The sequence below is a fragment of the Toxoplasma gondii genome, chromosome VI (genome assembly GCF_000006565.2).
Source record: "Toxoplasma gondii ME49 chromosome VI, whole genome shotgun sequence".
In the NCBI taxonomy this organism is placed as follows: domain Eukaryota; phylum Apicomplexa; class Conoidasida; order Eucoccidiorida; family Sarcocystidae; genus Toxoplasma; species Toxoplasma gondii.
This window is the reverse complement of record NC_031473.1, coordinates 517,060-539,929: the sequence shown is the minus strand read 5'-3', so window position 1 is coordinate 539,929 and position 22,870 is coordinate 517,060. Positions and strand designations below refer to the sequence as shown.

At 53.8% G+C, this 22,870-nt stretch overlaps 2 protein-coding genes across 2 annotated transcripts; one reads left to right on the top strand and one right to left on the bottom strand.

Moving 5' to 3' along the window:
- Positions 1-281: 281 nt before the first annotated feature.
- Positions 282-10,641, bottom strand: TGME49_239300 (hypothetical protein). The gene is made up of 5 exons (XM_018780548.1): positions 6,995-10,641; positions 5,598-6,053; positions 3,583-4,998; positions 2,516-2,870; positions 282-1,756 (listed from the first exon to the last, which is right to left on the bottom strand). The coding sequence occupies exons 1-5, from the start codon at positions 8,324-8,326 to the stop codon at positions 1,617-1,619; spliced, it is 3,699 nt and encodes a 1,232-aa protein (XP_018637669.1). The 5' UTR covers positions 8,327-10,641; the 3' UTR covers positions 282-1,616.
- Positions 10,642-11,479: 838 nt separating this feature from the next.
- On the top strand, positions 11,480-21,323 carry TGME49_239290 (hypothetical protein; the record flags this gene model as incomplete). Its single annotated transcript, XM_018780547.1, has 5 exons — positions 11,480-11,498; positions 13,521-16,360; positions 17,033-17,182; positions 17,451-19,732; positions 20,701-21,323. The coding sequence occupies 5 exons, from the start codon at positions 11,480-11,482 to the stop codon at positions 20,813-20,815; spliced, it is 5,406 nt and encodes a 1,801-aa protein (XP_018637670.1). The 3' UTR covers positions 20,816-21,323.
- Positions 21,324-22,870: the final 1,547 nt, after the last annotated feature.

Here is a 22,870-nt window from a genome sequence, read left to right as displayed (position 1 = left end):
CAAAAAACCAAGTGCAAGCACCTGACCGCCTACGTGTTTCTAGACATCTGCGCGACACGCATGCAATCAGGGTTTAGGTAGATATATCTGCTGTGAAACGTCCATAAAAGTTAAGCGAGATAAAGGTTCATATGTCAGTCTTCTAAATGTGAAAGCTGTATTTTTCTGTACGTGTTCACATATGGTCTATGCACGCCCACGCGTATGTGCAGCGACACCGCAACTGTTGAAGAGTCTTCTGTGAGTTGCTGTTTTTTAAGGTGAACTGACAGCCAGGAAAAGGGGACGCGTTTAGCCTTGACAACGTCAGTAGACGGCGAATAACGCCATGATTCAGTCTGTTTTGGACGGACAAACGACAAATATTGACAGAGCACAACGGGAGGGAGGCGAGTTTCCCCTTGTCCGTGCTGGAGCCTCCCCTCTCAGTGCAGCAAAAGCGAGAGTGAAAGGAGAAAAAACTGGCTTGGGCCACGAAACAGAAATCGTTCCTTTTACACAACGAGTGAAAGAAACAGGAATCCAGTGAAAGATGTTGAGGCTGTCTCCCGGTCCTCTGTCGAAGAGCATGTACTACGCAGCGCTTAATCGTGGACGTGAGAAAGGATCTAACGCAAAGGAGCTTCACAAGAAACTTGGATCCCGATGTGCAAACAGAAGACAACGCAAGCGGGAAAACAACTCCGACAAAGAGAACAGCCTTTGTGAACTCCATGTCGTCTCAGAAAAGGCGGAGTCTCGAAACGAGAGAAACGGGGGGAAAGGTCAAATGGGCCTCAGAGAGGAGACAACAAGAAGGCGAGAAAGAGGACAGTGTGCAAGTGGTCACAGTTGAATATGGGTACCAGTAACAGAAGAGAGAGATAGAAGATGGAATAAGAGACGAAAGCACGGACAGAAACCAGGTACGAGCCCACAAATACAGCATCGCCGCGTCGAAGACTACTCCAGCATGCCATCTTCATTTGTTGTTTTGACGCGTAGTGGTGAGAGATGAGAACACCCTTGAAACGCAATGCTACACATGCCCATCTACCTAGGAATGGGCGACTGTGTGCACATCCATGGCTTTGCATGTGGAGAAGTTCTTCTATGCATATCCATATATGTACATGTACGCGTATCACCTACATGTCCGTGAGCCTGCCAAAAAGGAGAGGACGAGTACGCTGTTTCGGTGCGTGCTTCAGTACCTGTGCATGCATGCTCATTAGGCTCGTACACCCGCGTGTCTGCGATCGTGCATAAAATCAACAAACGCACTGGAGACACAAAACAGATACGTGAGCTACATGCGAACGTACCCGCAAGTCCTCCTCAAAGGAATTTTCTTCCAGGCTTCAAATTCTCTCTCCAACACTAAACAAAAAGTGTCGACTGACAAATAACGTATACACAGCTCTATACATATACATGTATGTGCATACATATATGTATACATATATGTATATATATATATATATATATATATCGATAAGCATAAAATGCTTGCGTAGGCATCAGTGACATCCCTGTTGGCAGCGAAAGCAGACATCCACATGATGGTGGCCGCATGTGGCGCGTTCTTCCTTCCCTGCTTTTCATTTCTTCTTGGCTGTGTTGTGTGATTCAACTCATTACCACCAGCCCCAACTGGAACTCTCAGCCTCGGCAGCTGGCGCGGGTGCTGCCTCGGCTGGTGCGCCGGCGCTACTGGCAGGCGCCTCTGGTGGAGCTTCTGCCGCTCCGCCTCCCCACCACGAGAAAAGGCCTCCTTCTGCGAAGGAACAGGACAAGAAAGTGGAAAGAAAGGCAAAGTATTAGAAAAGGAAGAGGCGAGAGGCAGTAGACAGGAAAGGCAGCGACGACAGCCATAGAGCCGGACAAGGCGAGAATGGGTGCCAGTGAAGAGCTTGACAATGTAGAGAAGAGCAAGGGGTGCATGTAAGAAAGAAAAGAGAGGTTCGGTAGAAAGACAATGACGAAATACAGACACAAAACACCGACAAGAGTTTTTCTTCAGATTGCGGAAGCGCCACAGCGTTCTGTTTGTCTATAATTCAAGACGGGCGTCTCTGTGGGGACAAAGGCAGGATAGAGCACAGAATCATAAGCACTTCGTGTTCCAACTCCTCCACTTCCTGAGGCAAATGCACAAGATGCTTCAGAAGTATATCTAAACGCTAGAGTGATACCTGTAATTATTTGGAGTACAAAGGTCATTGCAACTAAGAAACCAAAATTATAAGATGAATTTAGATTTAGAGCAATCAAACATGCGAATTTTAGGTTTTCCATGAAATCTATTTGGAAGAAGAGGCTTGATAGTACCGGTCGTTTGAATACATACACAAACTGGTACGTGGGTGAATCAGTGCTGCCACTGAGTTCGGGGCATAGAGATGTTTCTATGTGGAGAGATGCGGTAATCGCCAGCTGGATGGCTTAGGCAGCAAAGCGAGGGGATGAATGCCTGTGGACTCCTACAACACATCCTAAAAGGAAACGAATATCGACTTCAGCAGGAATTTCTTACCTTCAGCCGGGGGTGCGCCGGCTTGTGGTGCCTGAGCTGCGGGCGGGGCCTGACCTGGCGCGCCGGGGGCAGGCCTCGCGGCAGCTGCTGCTCCAGCGGCCTTCGCCGCTCTCAGCCCATTCTCGAGGTTTTGATTTTGTTTCTGAAGTTCGGCGATCTTTTGCTCAAGGAGGTCTTGCTTCACCTTTGCTTCACTTGCAGCCTTTCGCTTTTCCTGTTCTAGGGCAGCTTTCTCCTCCTCCAGGTTCCGCTGGGCCTTCTCGAGGTCCGCTTTCTCCTTTGTCAGCTGGGCGATGCGACTATTCAGCGCCTCAGCTTCTTCCTTGTGCATCTTTTGAACTTGCGCCAGCTTCGCCTGCACAAGGGAGAGACACCCAGTGACCATCACGTCGAGCGCACTAAGTATACCGGTAGCCAGCGTGCATTTGAAAAACCAGCATGTGTCTGCGCTTCGACATCCTTGACAGACTGAGAGGGCAAACCACTGAGATTACGAAGCTACGGCTGTGGGCTTGTGGCTGTCTCCCGTTAGTCGGCTGAGTGCGTGTACGACAACTTCATCAATGCATCGCCAGTTGAGGTGTGTAGCGTTTGCTGTGTTCCTAAACATCGCAGCTATCTAGTTATATCGCTCGTGACTGGTACCTGTAGAAAAGCAGAAAACGCCACCGAAACACAGAAGAAGGAAAGTGGGAGACCGCCGAGACGAAGAACTATGCAAATGCGGTGAATCAGAGGAACGGCGAAGGTAGCGAGGAAAGGAGAGCAAAGAAAACGAGGCGAGGGGGACGAGACAACACGCTCGCTTAGGAGCAGTGTGGGGGGGGGGAGAGAGAAGAAGAGGAGAGAGGAGAAGAAGAGCAGACATGAAAGCACCAAGGGAAAGAGGGATATGATACAAAGGCAGAGGGGAGTCGTGACGGAGAAAGGACTGACATGGAAAAACGACCTTGGAAGAAAGAGACGCAGCACCACGTGAGTTGAGAACGCAATACGTATGGAATGACATCCACTGGAAGTCGTCAACAAGAAAAGGGTCTCTATTTTCGTTTTCTCCTTTCGATTACCTCGACTGCCTCTTTATCCGTGGTGACAGCATCGATGTCATTTTTGAGCTTCAACTCTGCAGAGCGGTGTTCCGCCTTCAGTTTTTCGATTTCTGCGTTTAGGCGGTCTCCCGCGGCGATAGCTTCTCTCTCCTTTTGTTTGATGGCCGCAATTTCCTGTTGGTCTCGAGCCTGTGCGTCCGTCAGTTTCTTGATTTGCTTTTCCTTCGCCTCTTTGTCGTCAGCTGCCGCGCTCAAGTCCTTCTTGAGCTTCTTGTTTTCCTCCGAGAGGTCATTGAACTTCTGCACCACGTCGTTGTGTTTGTTCTCGAGGTCTGCGTACCTGGTCTTTGAAGCCTCCAAAAGGCTTTCTTTCTCTTCGCTGCCTGCATTTGCCTTCTTCAACTGGTCTCGAGTGTTCTTCACGTCTGTCTCGAGACTCTGGATCTTCTCTGCAGCTGTGCGTTCAGCTTCGGCGGCGAGTCGCGTCGCGTCGTCCAGTTCCTTTTGCAGTCTCTCGACGTCCTGTTGTCTCTCGCGCTTGACGCGCTCCAGGTTCCTATCTGCGCTTCGCTGTTCGTCCTCCAGGCGCTCCTTCACAGCGCCCAGCTCGCGCTCCAGCTTCTCCTTCTGTCCCTGCAGCGACCGCACATCGGCGGCCTTCGCGTCCACCTCGCGACGCAGATTCGCTTCGGTTTCTTGGAACGAAAGTTCCAACTGCTGCAGGCGCTGCTGCAGCTCTTGCCTTTGGTGATGCTGCGACGCAGCATGTTGCTCCTGGCGCGTGCGCATCTCTTCGAGTTGCTGCTGGTAGTGGCTTTCTCGCTCAGCCAGGACTTTGTCCCGGTCTGCCCGGGCCGCCTTCAACGCATCTGCATGTGTTTTCTTCAGCTGCTGAATCTCAGCCCTCGTCTCCGCAGCGAACTCTTCCCGCTCAGAGCTCAAGGCCTCGATCTGCGCGTTCCGCTCTCGGAGCTGCTCTTGGTACCTCTTCTCCAGACCCTCGGTGTGTTGAGTCGCCTCCGCCTTCACATCTTCCACCTGCACCTGCAGCTCGCTGGTGCGCTTCTTCTCGGCGTCGTGCAGTTTCTTCACACGATCCAACTCTGCCGTCAGCTTCGTGGTCTCCTGACGATGCCTCTCCTTCGCCTGTTCGAGCTGGTGGTCCAGTTCTCGCCGACGCGCTTCAGCTTCTTTCTGCACGCGTTCGATCTGCTGGCGAAAGGCTTCGTCCTGCGCCTCCTTCTCCAACTGCAGCGCCGTCTGCTGGTCTCCGATCTTCCGCAGTTCGGCTGTCAGACTCGCAATGTGTTCGTTCAGAGACCGATTCTCAGACTCAAGTGTAAGCATTTCTCGCGTCAGCGTCGCAGCCTCATTCGCCTTCTGACTCAACGCTTGGTTCTGCTGAGAGAGAGATGCCATCGACTGCTCCTGAGTCTGCAAAGAAGACGGACAGACAAAGGAATAAAACGCCAGGAGGAGACTGGATACACAGATCGACGCGGTGCTAGAAAGAACACAACATACGAAAAAACAATTGAGGCGCAGAAAAAGCAAAAGGCAGAAGCCGCATATATACACGTGGAGAGGTGCACACACCGCGTGTAGCAGCACAGCAGCGAGGCGAAGATATACCCACAGGTAGACGACCTACGAACATGTCGATTCAGATAGAGATAGACGTGAACAGATCTAAATACAGACAGATAAAGAGAAACAGATAGATAGATATAGACATATAGGCCAACAACTGACAGGTCGACCAATAGTGGAAGGCGACGTTTTGCTGTTTGAAGCACCGCTGTTCCATACTGGCGCGACGAGACCACCGAAAGGACAACAGATCAGTTGTCGTCAGTTGATTTTGCTCAGGATGGTGCTGGCCGGCCTTGACACCAGGTGTCAACAGACGAGAACCGGGATCTCAAAGCAAGTCCGAGGACTTGAGATGGTACAAGGCGCAAGGACTGGCACCTCTTCGAAGACTCCGACAGAGCCTGGTATTTTATCCCGACCCCAAAGGCATGCATGCTTACTTCAGTTGCCTTTTTGAGTTCCGCGTACGCTCGAAGGGCGTTGACAACGCCATCGGCAACGACCTTAGCGTTGTCGCAGGGGCGCCCCTGGACGAGTTGCAGTGTCGTTTTCATTTTGAGGAAGTCAACTTGCATCTCTCGCAGTTCTTCCTCGGCTCCCCGCAGGCGCTCTGCGTCGGTCTGAAGCTGCTCCTTTTGTCGCGTGACCGTGTCGAGCTGTTGCTGCGCGACTTTCAAGTCGGTGCCGATGCGGCTGTTCTCCTCCAACAGTCTGAACTGTTCCTTCTGGTACGCGAGGTCCAGAGAAGCTTTGATTTTGTTCTTCGCTTCTCGCAGTTCGGACACCTCCTTTTCTGCGAGTTGAAGCTTCTCCATGAGGCCAGATCGTTCGAGCTGAAGCTCACTCACTTTTGCCTCCAGCGTGCTCCGGCCGACGTCCATCGTCTCGACTTGAGCCTGAGACACGCAACACACACACACACAGCGAGGGTGCGCTCAGCTGCGGCACTTCAGAGAAAACGGTTGCCTGAAGCATTGGAAATAGGGGAACACACGGAAAAAGCGGCGTTTCTAGAGGCCCAGAAGGCGCGGCAGGCCTTCCACCTTTTCACGCTTTTCACGAGAACCGTGAAGAGTGCCAGAGCCTCTCGGCGGCTGCACGACAAACGCCGAAAAAAACGTACGTCGGTGGGCGTTTTGGTGGATTTAAGGAGCCGATTCTTCCGTGCGAGCTCTAGCGGCTGTGCCGAAACGTCACTACGGTGGTGGTACATGGAACAGACACGGTCAAGCAATAGTCAATTGCCAGTCGAGTAAAACGCACGGGACTCCCGGCGCTTCAGCCTCTGAAGGATCACTATGGGACCTCTGCTATCTCAAACACTGTGGAAATGAACAGAATTCTGCATTTCTGGAAACACCATGAGGAAAGCTTCCCACAAAGGTTCTGCTCCCTTCTTTGTGAGGCGCGTCACATTCCGGGGTAAACATGCAAGATCGCGTCGAAATCTACTCGTGGGTAAAGTCTAGGCAGACTTTTTGCTGTTCTACATGCTGCATATATCGTTGACTTCTGCAGGTCAGAGTGCGTCAAGAGCGAGACCGCAGAGACTCCCGCCTCCACTGTTGTCCTGCTCTGTGTGTGGCTGTGCTCCCGTCTAGCGCCAAGCAAACCGAAACGCAGAGAGACTTCAAGGCGCATGCCTTCCCGCTTCGTGCTGAGGCGGCCTATCCGTGTCAGTGGATTTTTCGCCACGGCTTCTCCTCACATGCGACCCTCTCACTCTGCCGTTCCCTCTCTCCCCCACTGCTGCGCCTATGCTGTCCCTCGCCCTCACGTTTCCCCTCCCCTGCTTTCGTTTCGCCGTCCAATCTCGCTTCGATTCGCTGGCGCATACCCCGGCTCGAATGGCCTCCTGTTCGGCGTGGTTTCGTCTCTGTTCCGCCTTCTCGAGTTCTCCCCTGAGAATGTTGTACTTGGAGCGCATAGCATTGAGTTCCTGCGCACTGCGGTCTCTGGCCTTCTGCGCAGCGTTCAGGCTCTCGCTCAGTTCTTGGAGCTTCCGTTCTCGCAATGCGATGTCTGTCTCTGTCTTGTTTTGCGTGCTGTCGAACTGTGTCTTCAGCTTGGCCAGCTGCTTGGATGCCTCCTCGTACTTTCGTCTGTAATACTCGCCCTGGCTCTCCTCCGATGCCACCGTTTGCTGGAGATCGCGGATCTTTCGCTCGTGCAGCTGGAGCTGCATCTGCGCATGTTTTTCGACTTCGGCGGCTTGCTGCTCGCTGCGCGCCTTCTCAGCGAGCACGGCCTCCCGCGCCTGCTGCGCCGAGTCCTGGATGTCTCGAATGTCTTTCTTCACGCGAATCAGCAGGAGGTTCTTCTGCGAGATCGCCTCAGCGAGCTTCGCCTGGAGGCTCTCGACGCGGCCCTTCAACGCTTCAGCCTCATCCGTGCTACGCTGCGTCTCCTCCTTCAGGTGGTGAATCTCGCGAGCGCGCTGCGCCGCCAAGCGTCCCTTCTCTTCACTGTCCTGTTTCAACCGTTCTATTTGCTTCTGCATGTGAACCTTCTGCTCCTGGAGCGCCCTCTCGACGTCTCGCGACTGCCGCAGTCGAACGTTTTCCGCCGTCAAGTCTTGTAGCTTCATCTCCAGTTCGTCCCGGGTCACGCGCTGCAGAGTCTGTAGTCTCCGGATCTCGGCGCGGCTCTTCTGCTCGACTTCCAGCGCCTTGGTCGTCGCCTTCGCGTTGCCGGTCTTGAGCTTCTCGTTCTCCACTGTCAGACTTGCACACAGGTTCCGCATCTCGTCCAGTGCCTCCCAGTAGCTCTTTTCCCCCGTCAAGATCCGCGTCACGAGCACGTCGTCTGGGCGCAGAGGTTTCCCGCACATGTTACGGAGCCTCACCTGGGCCTTCAGCTCGGCGGGAGACAGGCGCGGGCCGCCCCGGCCCCCCAGATCCTTGGGGGACAGGGACCGCATCGGCAACCCCATAGGGTCATCTAGCCCCCCAGAGCCCCGCGAGTCGTCCCGCAGCAGGCCCCGCGACCCCGGGTACCGAGTCGTCATGTCTGGAGTTGAGTACAGATTCGCATCCGTGTTCCCCGACTTGCCCAACCGCGAATAGGGAACTAAGCTGTTCCCTTCAGACGAGTCCAAATCCTCTAGATCTGTCATCAGATAACGCGACGCACCCGCGCCCCGGGGCTCGAGTGTCAGATCTGCCATCATAGGACCCCGACGAAGAGCGCGGGCGCCGCCGCGACAAGCCGGGCGCGCGATGCCTGGCGGTTGGGCCACAGAAGAGAAGGGCAGCTTTTCCAAGAAAAGCAAAGACAGAAAAGCCGGGGACTAGGAAAGCGGGGACTAGAGATGTGGGGACTAGAGACGTGAGGACTAGAGATGTGGGGACAGAGAAGGCGATTGTGAGAAGGGTACGCACGAGCAAAATACGCCAAGAACAAAACCGAAGTGAAATTATCTTAACGTTGTATGTTGTTGAAATTCAACACTTTTAGCTGGACGTGTGCAGGACACAGAACGCGTGCAAGGGTGGAACTCTGACGATCACGAGAGAAGCATGGCCGAATGTGAAAAAGCAGGGGCAAGGTAGTGAAGCAAGAGGGAGAGAAGAGAGAGCGCAAAGGCTGCAGAGGAACAAAGAATCCGACAGTCGGGGGCGCACGCTGGCCAGCAGGGAAGGCACTGAATCGCGTGAGACGCGAACAACACAGTAGAGGTGGAGGAAACGAGCGTCTCCCCAGAAGTCTCGAGGCGCAGAGGGGAAATATGACAGGGGTATGAACAAGGGAAAACTGCTGTCGGAGTCGAAATCGGTTCTTGACACAAACGTGATCGTCAGCGTGGCGGCTGTTAGCCGATACCAGCCGCGCAGTTCGAAAGCAGAGAGAAACGGTGTGAAGGTCGCAAAGCAGCTGCGCTCTGGCCCGAATACCAAAGTTCTTTACAGCATTTGCGTGCTACATGCCCGTTTACTTCAGAGAGCGAGGAAACAAGGAAAATACAACAGCAGGGAGAAAGGAAGTGGCGCATCCAGTTGTTTCCCAACGGCTCCTGCCACAACCACAGGGGAGAGTCCAGCAGGCTAAAATTGGAGGCACAGCCTCCAGGAGAAAAGGTGTTGACGCAATTTTAGATAGTAGATAGGGAACAAACTCTCTCGAGACATTTTTAACCCAGCCCACGTATTACATCCGACGGTGAACTAGCGTACCCAAATGAATCGTGGTCAATAACCAGGGAGAAATGAGCCGACACGGAGGTGCTGCTACAATCCGACACGGAAAGGACTGAAGTTCTGAGTGTTTTCAGTTGACTGTAAAAAGCGGCAAAGAGTGATGGAATAGGAGAACCTGAGGAAATCAGAGCACCGAAGCCTTCGACTCATCTACGGGCATGAAACGGCGATCGAGTGGTACGTACGGAGTCGAGGGTAGACAGGGACAGACGAGAGGAAATCTGGTAGACGCCGGGAACAAGCTAACGGGGAATGGACAGGTAAGTTCCAGTAGACAGGCGGTTCCTTCGATTTGGCGGAGCCTCATGCTAGAGAGCTGAAAGGGCCAGCGTTGCTGCCGCAGGACGGAGTTATTTTTGACAGACGAGAGAAGCCATTGAACGCTGAGTAGGTAGAACGAGTCGGCAAGGGGGCAGGTGGCCGAAACAGAGAAGGGCAACATGCGCTGGCGTGTTTTGAGAGACGAAACAACAAACGCCACGGCAAGCGAAAGAGGACAAGGGCCGCTTGCTACTGGTGAGATAGGACGGGAAACTGGACAAATTTGACTACTTCCAGCGTTAAAGTCTCCAGAGATCATGGTAGTCCGCAAGCGGAGTACACACAAAATCGTTGTCACAAGAGAATGGCTATGCAACTGGTCTCTAAGGTCGATACACACGCGGATTGAAAGCCGCGAAAGGTTGCCTACGCGAGCAGTGAAATTCACATCCCTCTGACTGGAGGTGTAAGACAAATTCAAGCGACTCGGATTTGGTTTAGGATGCATCGAAACGTCAGCCATTTGCCGGGCCGGAAAGAGTGCACCTCATCTTGAGTCGCTTGAGTCCACAGGCTGAGCGAAAGCGGCGTTAACTTTCGAGCAGGGCGGACAACTGAAGCGGCAAAGTTCCTCCCTCATACTTTATACTCTCATGGATCTACAAAACGAAGTTTCGGAGGAAACCGTTCACTGGGAAAAAGCTGCTGCTGGAGACATGGCATCGATCGCGAACCCTCGTCTTGGCTTTGTGGCTAGAAGCGAGCCGGGCATGCGTTGGCGGAGCTAACCGCTAACAAAACGCGTGCAGGAAAAAACGAATGTCGCCGATAAAGTCTGAGGTAAATCCCTGAGGATCACCCGAGAACACTTCCCGCGGCCAGCACACGAAGAAAAAACTCAGACAGAAACTGAAGACCGATGATACCTTGTGGCACGGAACCAAGGGCAGAGATATCGAGAACCTGAGGCACCGCTACAACAAGCTATCGAAAAGAGTCAACAAATGTGGAGCGAAACGGACCGGGTCCTGCACAACAGTACACCTGTGAAATACCCTCGTTTCCCCTTCGAGGGTTCTGTCAACAAAGAAGTCGCGAATTCGAGCTAGGGGTCTCATTCATTCTCCTCTATGAAAAGCGATTCCCGGTAAAGCGAGAATTCATGTGGGATCATCAGACCCGACGCGCAGCTGAGCGAGCGGCGCACATTCTGCAATTCAGCCGTACCGGGGGGTACGGAATTCGAGACAAAAGCAATCCTCCTGTCATCTCGGCGTCGTAAGACAGGTCTCTGCACTCTGAAACTGCTTTTCAAGAAATGGCACGAGCCGTCTACAAGAAGAGCACGGGCCAAATTGTCACGCTGTAGTCGGCATTCTAGACTTCAGTCCTGCCCTTTGCTAACCCGGTAGTCTCCTGTCCTCGCTGTGGGCATCTCTCTCAGGGGCAAATCCATAAAATACGCGTAGAACGTAGCCGATGTGAAAAGCAGACGCATATGAAAATGTCCACACTGCTTACTGCCTCTGCCCCCCTGAAAACGTCTTGCGATGCCGCCCTCTAGATTCTCCTCGGTTGCTGCACACGGGGTTAACAGGGCACTCGCAAGGATACAGAGTGTAACAGCCGTGAGGAAACATGTCACCCTATGTTAGCGGCAACAAATGGCGTGGGGCACTTCGTTTTGCCCAGCTGGAGAGATTGACATGAAACTGGAGGCTCGCTTGATCCACGTCCAGGTGCGTGTCGTAGGCAGAGCCGTGCTTCCAAACCCCGGCATGTGCCGCTTGCGATTCCGGAGTGCACAGTTCCCGACGAAAGAGAAGTTCTGACAGGCGTATTCTCATCGCACGCTGAAAGGAAATATGCCTCCAATTGCCCCTGGTAAGAAGCTTCGCAAGGCTCTCCAGTGGAAACGAGGGCTGACGCAGGAACGGAACGTCCGCAGAGGACTGCTCCTGTGTCTAAGTGAAGCGGAGCTTCTTGAATGCGTGACATCTCGAAGAGATGATGGTCGGTGAACTTCACGAGATATACCCTCTCTATTCTGAACAGCTGAGCTTCTGCCAGTGTGCGGCCCTGCATGCGAATATGGATATCCGACGCTGGACTGCAGGAGACCCCCGGTTAACGAAGAGGGACTCCGATGATTGTTTCCTACTTCTCGCCGGATGTTCAGCATAATACGGAGGACGTGTGAGCGCAGAGCTTCTAGGACTTCCTTGAGAAATCAGTAGCGCAAGCATTCGCAAGTGACCTGCAACGGGGGTTGCCCGAAAACCGTATCTACTGGCGGGAAAGAAAGTTGCTCACGAACAGCTCGTTTGAACATGCTTGCGGCACAGTAACAGTGGCATTGTGGTAACCAGTGCTAGCGTGCATGTAGTACACGCCGTCGTCTGCGTTCTCAGCAAAGCCATCGGACCTCCATTTGTTAGTTAGCGAATGTCAGGGCGGCAAGAAGGGCTGTTGATGTTGAAAGGAATGGCCAGACCCCGCAACGCAGCATCGTCTTGAATTTCCTGACAGTGTTTTCCGTTGTTTCACAAGGCTTGGTGGTTTATTCGAGGACGGCCGAAATACGCTGCATGCATCCGACCGAAGTTCATGATGTACTGTAGCCTGCGTAGGGCTTCGTAGAGCGTTGCAGTTGTAGCTTTATCAGGTCGAAATAGTTGTACCCGTGTATGATCTCTTTTGGGCGAGCATAGAACGAAGTGTCCTGCGTTTTTCCATTCAGTTTCAAGAGGTTATGTACCTCGAAAGAGATCCAAGCCACGATTTTAAGACGAGCTCAGGTGTAGCGCGGACACCGGGAGTACGCACTGAAGTTCCCCTAGTCGTTCACGATGACGAGCAGAGCTGGCATCCAGAGAAACCACAGAAAACATAAAAGCAGTGTCTTGCAACACTAAACGACGGGTGGCAAGAGAGACCTGAGAAAGCGATTTTTGCACTTCGGGCAACGCGCTCGACCGTTTGCATATGAGAGTTTTCTCTACAGCGCTGAGAAAAAAGTGTTATTTTCAAACGTTTACATCCAGCTATCCTTTACCAGGATTCTTCCCATGCTTTAGCTGTCTCGTCTCGTCTCACACACTCTACCAAAGCAGATCACGACGTGAGGCGCCTCAAGCGTTCCAAAGTCCTTCATCTATGTTTCATAATCGTCCTATTCCTCCACCGGTTTCCCCTGTCTTATGATGACGGCGTGTTTCACTGTGTTTTTTCTCGAGCTGCACGCTGAAAAGAGGTGTGGCTCTGCTTCGCTCGCTAGGTCCCCGTACATTTTTCTCCGTGGCATATGACGACACTTTTTCCGATATGGCAACGGTCAGAGAAGCTTGTGTCAATCAAGATTTCCGCTAAGAAACAGTTGTTTGCCGAAACTGCCAAACTTCTCGTTGTCAGCGCCGATTGTGTCGAGAAGCTGTGTAACAGTCGGCTTCGCGCTAGGGGTGGCTGGGTGGTGTGCATCTTGGGAAAATCGCGACGACCGTCCAGTTTCCTGTCTTTTGTCTTACGGACGAAAAAAGCTCGTGTTCTTACCTCTTCTGCTTTTCAAAGCGTTAACCTCAACTTGGCAGTTCGTGTCCTTCCCACTCTCGCTCTGGCTGTCGTCTCGCTTTCCCCTCGGTCTCTATCAAGAGGAATACGTCTTCACGCGTTGTTCGCATGTCCGCTCGACAACGCCCCCCTCTGTGCTGTTTGTCTTGATAGCCGAAGAAATCCCCTGTTCCACTTTGTCATGGTTCTGTGAGGCATCGTCGTCCGGCGATGTAGTCTCTTTCCCTCTTGAGGAGAGTTGGTCTGTTTTCTGTTCTTCGTTAAACCCTTCCCTACCTCTGTTGTCCGTCTGGAAAAGTCAGTGTCACTCCAACTCGTTGCTGTCTTCTCTCTCTGCAGGTTTGCTGTGTCTCCTGCGGGTCAAGATGTCGACTCTACGAAAGGAGCGAGAAACCAATCGTCAGCGGAATCTCTCGAGTTCGATTTTCCCCCTCAATACACCTCCAAGCGCCGCTACTTCGGCGGTTTCTCATTCCCTGCTGAGACAGCGGACCCCGTGTTCGGCAAAAGAAAAGTTTGCTTTCGCAGATTTTTCTTCAATTCCTTCCACTGGACGGCGTTCTTGCAACGAGGAGAAAATACGTAGCACACAAGGCTACCCCAGCAGCTCTAGAGCGCCAGGAACCGGGCAAACACCGCGAAAGTGTGCTGCCGTCGCGGCTGCTGGGAGCCGAGTCGGACGGTCAGTTTTTCTACCTTTGCCCCTGGAGAAAGGGTCACATTCTCACCAAGGTTGGCGTCCGGATTCCCGAAAATTGAAGCCAGCAACTTCGACTCAAAGGCAGCCAGAGTCCTCTTCTGTTAGCGACTCTCCCGCTTTCGGTAGCCGTCGAGCACCTCAAGAAAGGCCAGCCTTCTCGCGACCAAGGAGACGGCCTCTGTCCGAGCCACGGGAAACGCGGGCTTCAAGGCTTCGTGCCCAGGCCATTGGAGCGTCTCTCCGCCAGGACAAATCAGAGAGAAGTGGAGTTTTTTTGAGAAATGTAGAACGCACAGTCCTGCAGCTGCCGCCTGTGCCTGCCAGTGTGCGTCCTCCTAAACTGCCAGTCAGGTTGCCCTCAGCCTCCTCACGCGGAGAGGTTCGTCGAAACCCTCGAACAGCCTCAGAGGGAGCGGCACTGACGCGCTTGCAGTTGGGGTATCGCAGCCGGACGCAGAGTCCGTTGGAAAGGTATCAAGGCCGCGGTGAGGAAAGGCATCCAAGCGGGTCTTCTCAGTCGCCATCGGGACGCAGTTCGCCTCGTCCTGTGGCCAGAATTCTTGGCTTTGGAACAAAGCCTGTGCACCTTGCGCGCGAGGGGAGTGTGTTCCCTGTGGCTGTGTCTTCCACTTTTCTGGGGGCTGTTTCTGCTGAGAGCGATGGACAGGAGAAAGCCAGTGCTCAGGATGCAGGCGCGCTTCCTTCTGCGTCTTCTTCTTCCCATTACGTTCGTTCAATCGCTCCTTTCGCTCACTTGTACGGAAACCAACAGCTAGCTCCTCCGTCTGTGTCGAGAGGCGCGAATATCCAGAAAAAAAGCCGTGGTTCAGCCGCCTTCGGCCCACCGGAAAGCCCCACGGGGCTGTTGGCTCCGTCGGCCAGTTCTGCTCACCCGAAGGTGGACTGGCTCCCAAGTCCCGCCGAAGAGGCCTCTGTCTCCGTTGTCTCGCGTGCCGTCACAAGTGGTGGGCAAGAGGCTTTCGGAGACAAAGGCAGACGAGGACGTCAGGCCTTTTTCCCCTCGTCTCGCATGCAGAGCGAAGGATGTGGAGCAACGAGGAGCGGAGAAACGAGGAGAGACACAGTAGGGGGGAGAAGCGAATGTCGGACGGGAAGCGCGTTTCTGCCGAGCGGCAGGCCACAGACGCAGCTGTCCCTTCGCCTGTTGGCAGGAGGCGAGAGGTTAGGGGCTCCAGTAGGGTCTCCCTCGTCCGCGTCTTGTGGAGATTTCTCTGGTGTGTCGGCGTGGAGATGGAGAGAAGAAGCGCACAGACAAGGACAGCGTCCAGAGGATTTGACTCGCAGCTGCCTTGCTCCAGAAGAGGATGATCGTTTGCCGAGGAAGAAAGCGAGGTTAACTGTCCCCTCCGCCCCAGGAGCATGCAAAGGCAGTCTTGACGAGCGGAGTGCACACCTCGACAGAGTCGCCCCCTCCCTCCGACCTCAACGATGGAGCAGCAGTCCTCTACGGCCTCCAGCTCCACAGTCTCTTCCTGTCCAGACCGTGTCGTCTGTTCTTCCTCGCGTTTTCGTTTCTTCCTTTCAGAGGTGCTCAGAGAGGAGTCAGCCGCTCGCTGCCGCGTTGCAAGCCGAGAGTTACCCCCGGGGCAGGCTTCAAGGGGAGGCGGCGGGGAGAGCAGACAGGAGAGAAGCCCAGAGAGAAGAAAGGACGGACAGCGGCGCCCACGAGAGCAGGCCGATGGTGTGGACTGTCGGGAAGGCGGGACGATCTGTCAGAAGGAAAGGAGGACGCATACAGAGACGCAGCACTTCGAGACAAGTACCTCATCGAGGAAGCACAGGCCTGAGGTCTTCGACGAAGCAGCAGCTTTCAGAGGCGCCCAATGCGACCTGCAGTGACCGCGCAGGTCTCCCGGAAGACCAACATGTTGGCGTGGACAGGTTCATGCGTGCAGGAGACAGGCAGGACGGGCAAGAGGAGAGAGAGGCGCGCGACGCCCGACCGCGATCGGCGCTCTTTTCTGGGCTCCAAAGGAGTCTCTCGACGGTTGTCTCCTTTCTCTCTCTCAGTCTGGGCGCTGGAGGTGGAAACCGGACGGCGGGAGACGAGCGAAGACAGCAGCTGGAGAAAGACGAAGAGAGGGGGAAAACGGAGAGAGATTTGGCAGATGGCCGACAAGAAAATCGAAAGACACAGGAGCTACGAAGTGACGCAGGTGAACCTGAGAGAACAGAAGAGAAGTCAGGGAGTGGGCGTGTGTCCAACTCTTGGCCGTTTCCTCTGTCCTCGCCGAGAGCCTTTCCTCGCCAAATGGGAAACGAAAGCTGCGCCCCTCTCTTCTCGACTCTTCAGGGTCTGTACCCGGCGTCTGTGGGTGCAAGTGCTCCAGCTCTGGGTGTAGCTCTCGGAGACGAAACGGCCAGAATCGGAGCCGACACAAAACAGAAGGTCGCGCTATTCCCCTTCGCCTCGACAGGACTGTCTGTTCTTTCTGGAGCAGCGAAACGAGACAACGTCGTAAGTCTTCGAGACAGCGCAGCACCTCAGGGCCAGTTGTGGCGCAAAAGGAGAAGACATGCAGACTTCCAAAGGGCGGCAAACCGCTGTTCCTCGTGTGGGCGAGAGGCCGACGGACTTGAACGCATTCGAGCGAGTTTGTCAAGTGTACCAGGTGTGCATTCGCGGCTTTTTGCAGATGCTTGTGTTTTGAGTGAGCACTCGTGCCTGGTGGTGTGGGCTTGCCTGTCGGGCGCGTTGTTCGTCGAACTAAAGTCGAACTAAACCGAGAGTTCAGTGGTTGGTGTCCTGATGGATCTCTCCCTGGTGTCGCTGAGCTGATAGACACGGCTGTTTGTCTCCAGACAGACACGCATGCGCATGTCTGTGGATTTCGTGAGTGTAGACGAGTTTTTTCTCAACGAACGCGCTGTAACCTTGGTTTAGTTCAGAGCTGCATGCCTCGATGGAGCCGCCGCTGCGAAGGGCGGTGTATGACTGTGCTTCTGTGAAGCTCTGTACCCGAGCATCTGCACGTGAGTGCTTCGATCAATCTCTCCACCTAGAAATCTCGAGAACGAGCTGGAGGAACACAGCGTCTTTGCATATTTCCTCGTCTTGATGGCTTTCCTTTCTTCTGCAAATCGCCCCCCCCTCCCGTTAGATCTGTTCTTCTTGTGTGTCCTTTCTCAGCTTCTCGAGGCCAGCCGTAAGACCTTCAGCAGAGAGGAAAATTCAGAAAACCGTCAGGAAAACCAATCTGGTTTCTGCAGTCGTTACAACGACCCTCGCACTGGAGTTCCACGCCCTGCTGGCTGTCACCTAGGATTCGAGAGCCCTCAGGTAGGACGGAGGCTAAGAAATGGAATCACAATGGAAACGTGTATAGTGCGCGTGTACTTGGATCAAACTCAAATATCTGTATTTGTGAGATTATCACTGTTTCTGTCCATGGTATATGAGACCGTACAGCAATGCATGGCGACGTTGCCATATATATCTGTACAAATGTAACTTCACATTCACATAGCTATATGTGTATGAATCTGGTTCTTTGTGTAAGCAGGCGTCAATAGAAACTCTGTTTTCCTGTGTGTGCTGTCCTTTTCAGGGTCCACATTTCTCCGAGGCGGTTGCTGATCTTTTTCTTCGCGAGTCTTCAAGCAGCATGAGCCATTCCCGTTCGAGTCTTCATCTGTCCAGCTCGCTCGCTTCTTCCTCTTCTTGTTTTCCACATGGCTCTTCTTCACCCTCGCGTGCACGCGATTCCTCTTCTCGTCACGCTTCGGGACCGTTTTCTTCACCGCACCGTTCAGTCCTGTCTTTTGCGAAACCGGGTCTACTCCCTCAACTCGAGACTGCGCGGCGTCTGTCTCTTTTGTCTCCCCCTGTCTCGAAGACTGCAGGTTCCTTCTCGTCTTCGCCTCTCGAGATCAGTGCGAAGAGACGACAATGTCCTTCTTTCTGTGAAGGCGGAGATTCGAAGCAGTGCATCTGGCCGGCACAGTCGGAGGAGCCTCTGTTCGTGAAGCCGGCAGTTGTGCGCTCGCAGGTCTGTTCGCGCGGTGCTGTTGACAAGGATGCGGGAGAAGGCGCTTCAGTGGTGGAAAAGGAGGAAGCGTGGACTGTCAGCCGGCGTCGAAACTTGTTTGGGCCATCCATGCATGCGTCGCGAGGAGAACAAGAGAACGAGGGGGGGAACCGAAGCCTACCTGAGACGCCTTTCCCTGCTGTCTTCTCTGATTCCTCCTCTCTGTGTCCCCATCCCTCCTCTGCGTCGAGTTCGCCTTTTCCACCTCTGTCACGACAAGCAGCGAGCTTGCTGTCCAAGCCTATGGATGCGCACCACACTTCTGAGGTCGAATTTCCCCGTCTCACGCGTTTAGCGGCTGCCCAGGCCGAGAAGCTTGCACGGCAACGCTCAGCTGCATCGTGTGAAGTCGTTTCTCTGCATGGAAGGTACACAACTTCAGGAAAGGAGAGACAGGAGGAAATCAGTGTCGAGGGGAGGGAGAACAGGGTGGAACGGGCGAAGGGCAGTGAGTGTGGGGACACTAACGCGTGCTACGGAGGGTCCAGAGAGGAAATGGCAGAAGCCATTAGGAGCGAATCGATGTCTTGTGGTTTTTCGAACGGAGAGAAAGTTCTCCAGATGGATACACATTCGTCTCCTGGTCCCGTATGTCAAGGTGTCCTACGAGACCAAGGTCGTTTTTCCTTCGTCTCTACCTGGTCCGCTGTCCCTGCGTCTGTAGCCTTCCCGTCTTCATCGCATGCGCAGCTGCTGCCATCTCTCTCCCCCCCACCCGTTCTTCAGCCGGTGCCTGCTGTGTCCGAGCGTCCGGGCAAGAAGAAGGCGCCAGTGTCTCCGTCTCCTAGTGGGGACATTCTCGCGCATGCCAACGCAGCTTCTGGAGTGCAGAGAACCCCTGAAGAGGCCGCGTCTCTTCGAAAAAGGACGCAGGACTCTCTCTATCATGCATTTTGCGGTGCGACCGACAGCCTGGCCTGCTCGGGACTCAGAGAGGCAGACTTACGAGACGGAAGAAGAGAAGGCGGCCGCGTAGGTGGGGACGCGAGGAAAGAGAGGTCTGGCTTTCATGGCATTTCAACCTCTGCAGCAACGCTTCGAAAGGGAGAACAGACAGAAGGGCCAAGACAAGAGGGAAGACTCGAGCGAAACGGAGACACTCGAGCAGCACACAGCGCGGGTGTGAGGCCGCTGTCCGTTGTCGGCGTCGAGTTGAAAGTCGCAGATGACAGCAGTGTCAGAGCGCGAGTTACAACGGGTGTCGGGGGACAAGCAGAGCAACCGAGGAAAGGCTGTGAACAAGAGGTCGAAGGACCAAGCCGAGACGCTTTCGTTTCTCGAAATCAAGATCTAAGTGAGAAATGGACCCTATCACCTCAGCACAGCTTCCCCTCAACCAAAAAGTGGAAAGATCCACGGAACAGTGCGTTTTCTCTTCAATCTACGAAGGGAGACGACGCGCTGTGCCGTGACAAAGAGAAAGGGTCGCGGGCAGAAGCAAGGAGCGATGATCCCTGCAGAGCAGGAGACGCTTGTGCGGCAAATCTGAGGACAGGAGACAGGAGGGACAGCGAGAAGGGGGGTGCCCTTCTTTTTAGGAGTCCACGTGCAGCAGTCGCTCCTGGGGCACACGATGACGAACAGAAAGGATTCTTGGAGGAGACAGCAGGGAAAAGAGGGACAGAAAAGACAGGAGAAGAATGGAGAAGAGGTGGAAGCGGTCAAGTCGAGAGAAAACTGCCGGCGAGAGCCGACGCAGGGGATGCGAGCCGAGAAACGGAAGAGTGTGGTGAAAAGAAACAAACGATACCTTTACGAGGAGACAGAGAAATCGCTTCGCTTGTCTCGGACCAACGTTTCACGTAAGTGGAAAACACGAACGCGTGGGTGAAGGCGCTCGTGCTGAGGCCCATCGCATTCCAAAGATATGAGGAAGTAGTTCTGCTCAATGGCCGTCTTGTAGATAGGGAAAAAGCAACAGCAAAAACGAAGAGAAATTAACAAAGTTTTCCGGTGCATTGAAGCAGGGCGTCGCTCTCGCGAGGGAGAGAGTGAACACGCTGACGGATCAGGCGGTCCTGGGGTCAGTTAAGCAGACGTAGAAGAGAGACCAAAATGCGGCAGTGCTAGCAGCAGATATCCTCGGGTGGAGAAAGGAGCAAAGGCTGATGATGGGGAAACAATCCTTCACCTGGTTTGCATGCGCTCCACACTAGAAACGCAAGTAGAGGACGCACATCTGCGTCATCTATTCAGGTTGTCGCTTTGCAAGTTGAGGCGCCCGTCTCCTCCACAAAGGCGTCGAAAACGAAGAGGGCAGTCCGGGTGCGGCTGATGAGCAGTCTAATTTTTGAGTAAATACGAAAATCATTATCGGACAGGCCTCAGTTTTACGTAGCGCCCCGTAAATGGTCGCGCATATTTCAGGGCTTTCCACCATCTCACACAACACCTAGCAGACGGTTCGCTGCGTGGGAACAGTGATCGACACCTTACGCGCAGAACATGGGATACGCAAGAGGTGGAGTAAATCCGAAGTCGCCTTCACAGTCGCGTCTCAGGAATTGCAATGCTGCCTGCTTTTTGGTTTGTAGCGTGTTTCAGTCGAGTAGAAAATGGCCGGAATGCCGCAGATCTGCCAGTCATGTGACACAGAATAGGTTGAAACCGTGCCAGTGCGGATAAAGCGAGTCTGGAACGCCTGGCTGTAAGAGACCATGAGGCATTCCAACAAAGAGCCGGTTTCCGAAATTTCTAAGAGCGCAAGCTGCGACGCTATACATGATTCTCTTTCCATTTTCGCGACCCTTGTCCTTTTCCGACTGTGCAGAGTGCAACCTGGAGAAGTTCCGTCCTATTCCCAAGGAAACACTCTGGCAGGAGAGATTCCTGAGAGGACGCTTCTGGAATCTGGCGAAAGAATAGCCAAGAGACGCAAGATCTGATGAGTCACAGACCGTCGGGCTGATCTGTTCTCTATGCGCTCGCGTCCGGCGTTCTGCTCTGCACATTTTGCCTCGTTCTTCTGTCTCGGAGTGTTCTGATCTGTTTCTCGGTCGGTGCCGCGGTATGTCAAGTTTTATCGGACTCGAGCCTTCATTCGTCGCTCAGGAACACCTCAAGCAGTGCATTATCTTATTTCCTAGCACCATTAGTGAAATCTTTTGGTCTGCTTCTAAGCACGCCGTGAGGCAAATGGATACGAGGAACTTGACAGGGTTCGACGACATCTCGCGGTTCCTCATGGTGTGTTTAAACTGGTGATTCCTAGCTGGTTTGGTTTGTCCACGAATCAAAGGTTCGTCTCCTGGGCGTCACTAACAGTCAGCCTCTCAATCTCAGGTGCACATGCGTTCTGGGTAGATCCACACATTTTGTGCTGCTCTGCCAACCATTTTTCCTCCCTTCACTACGGGGAATTCTCACGCGTCAGTTTTATTCGTTCGTTTCCCGATTGAAGCACAGACACACGAATCTATGGTCTCTGTATTTGCGACGTGATCTGCGTCCTCTGCTCTAGCATTTGTTTCAGCGCTAAATGCCTGGAAACCTCCAGCTGCGTTCACATAGAGTCATAGATTATGTATTTACGTGTAGAGGTAAGACGAGTAATTATACAGATTACTTGTAAGAGTGCAACTAGAAGCTATACATACCCAGGTCGAAGAATCCAAAGATAGCGCCCGCAATACCATGGAACGAAGCCTGTTCGTTTCGCGGTTTACCAGTCCCCCACTACGTGCAGTTGGCGTGATTGTACGGAACCGTACGGTGGTGCCTTTCAAAAGGCGGCATTCCACAGTGTGCTCGAGTGAGCAAGGAAGTGCCTGTGGAGTCCGTGTACTAAAATCAGGAGCACAAGGCATCCTCATTGAGTAGAACCGTCGGTGTGACCCTTGCGGACCTTGTCAAAGGCGGGTGCGTGCACTGCGCAACTCCGCTCCCGCATTCACTCTGTAGCCCCGCTCCCGCATTCCCTGTAGCCCCGCGCCCCCTCAGGTCGTCGCGCCCTTACTCCGCCAGGCAGTTCAAATTGTCTCAGCGAGCTTCTGTCCTTCCTTTCACGTGTTTCCATCATCTTTGCTTGATCCGTCACTCATCGGATTCGTCCAAACGAAGCAGACACAACCACATTCTCTGATAACGACGCAGCGGGAGAAGGCAGCCTTCGGGTACTACCCCGGTTCCACAGCTCGAGACGCGGAGGCTGCTCTGCCACTGGAGTCCAGGTAGAGCGGTTGTGGACCCTGGCATTTGCATGTGTCCCGGCCATCAAATACGACAAAAGGCAGGGATTTTCATTGCGTTTGCCTGTCTCGCAGTTCTCCGTGGAAACGCAGTTTCAATGTGAAACCGTTCACGCTTAGCAGTCATTCAACTAGGTTCCCGGGGAACTCTGCATCTGCTGCGCTCGTTTTTGCCGCCGGAGCGACTGGAGTTGGGTAGATGTTTTGTGGCCAAGGGCGTTAATGCTTGGTAACAGAAGGGTACTGTGTCGGGCTTGCGTGATAAAACTTCGAATCGCGCTTGAGGAGCCGAAGTCGAAGGAGGACCGGGACTTTGACTTGTGGGCGCCCTCCGCGGCGGCATGAGTTCCCTGTCCCTCAGTTGCACACTGGTATCCTTCACGTCGGGATTTTGACTCTTTCCGTCAACCTGGCGGGTCCGTTCTTCATTTCAAGCTCATGTTGACCTCGCAAGTCCATGGAGGCTCAAACCGTCGAGTCCCCGGCCGACAGCGGCCCTACCGGTGCCGCCGTCAGAGCTCAGGAAGCTCATGCATCTGACTCTCAGCGGTCAACGATGGGAATGCGTCAGCGCCACCATGGTAGACCAGCTGTGCATTTGCAGTCCTTGTCGCGTCGCCGGCGTTCGACGCAGAGGTTTTCAGATAAAAAAGGTCGTGTTGGTCTGCTTGTCAGCTGTCTTTTTACTCTAGCAGCCGCTCTATACGCTGTGAAAGTGTACTACCGGTCCTGCTGGACCAGCCCACGGTCGGG

Bases quoted from the DNA above. Each gene is read 5' to 3' on its own strand.
- TGME49_239300 (XM_018780548.1), bottom strand. From the start codon at position 8,326: ATGATGGCAGATCTGACACTCGAGCCCCGGGGCGCGGGTGCGTCGCGT. The intron at 4,999-5,597 runs GTAAGCATGCAT...TCTTCTTTGCAG, and splicing joins AACTCAAAAAGGCAACTGAA to ACTCAGGAGCAGTCGATGGC. The intron at 1,757-2,515 runs GTAAGAAATTCC...GTTCCTTCGCAG, and splicing joins CGGCGCACCCCCGGCTGAAG to AAGGAGGCCTTTTCTCGTGG.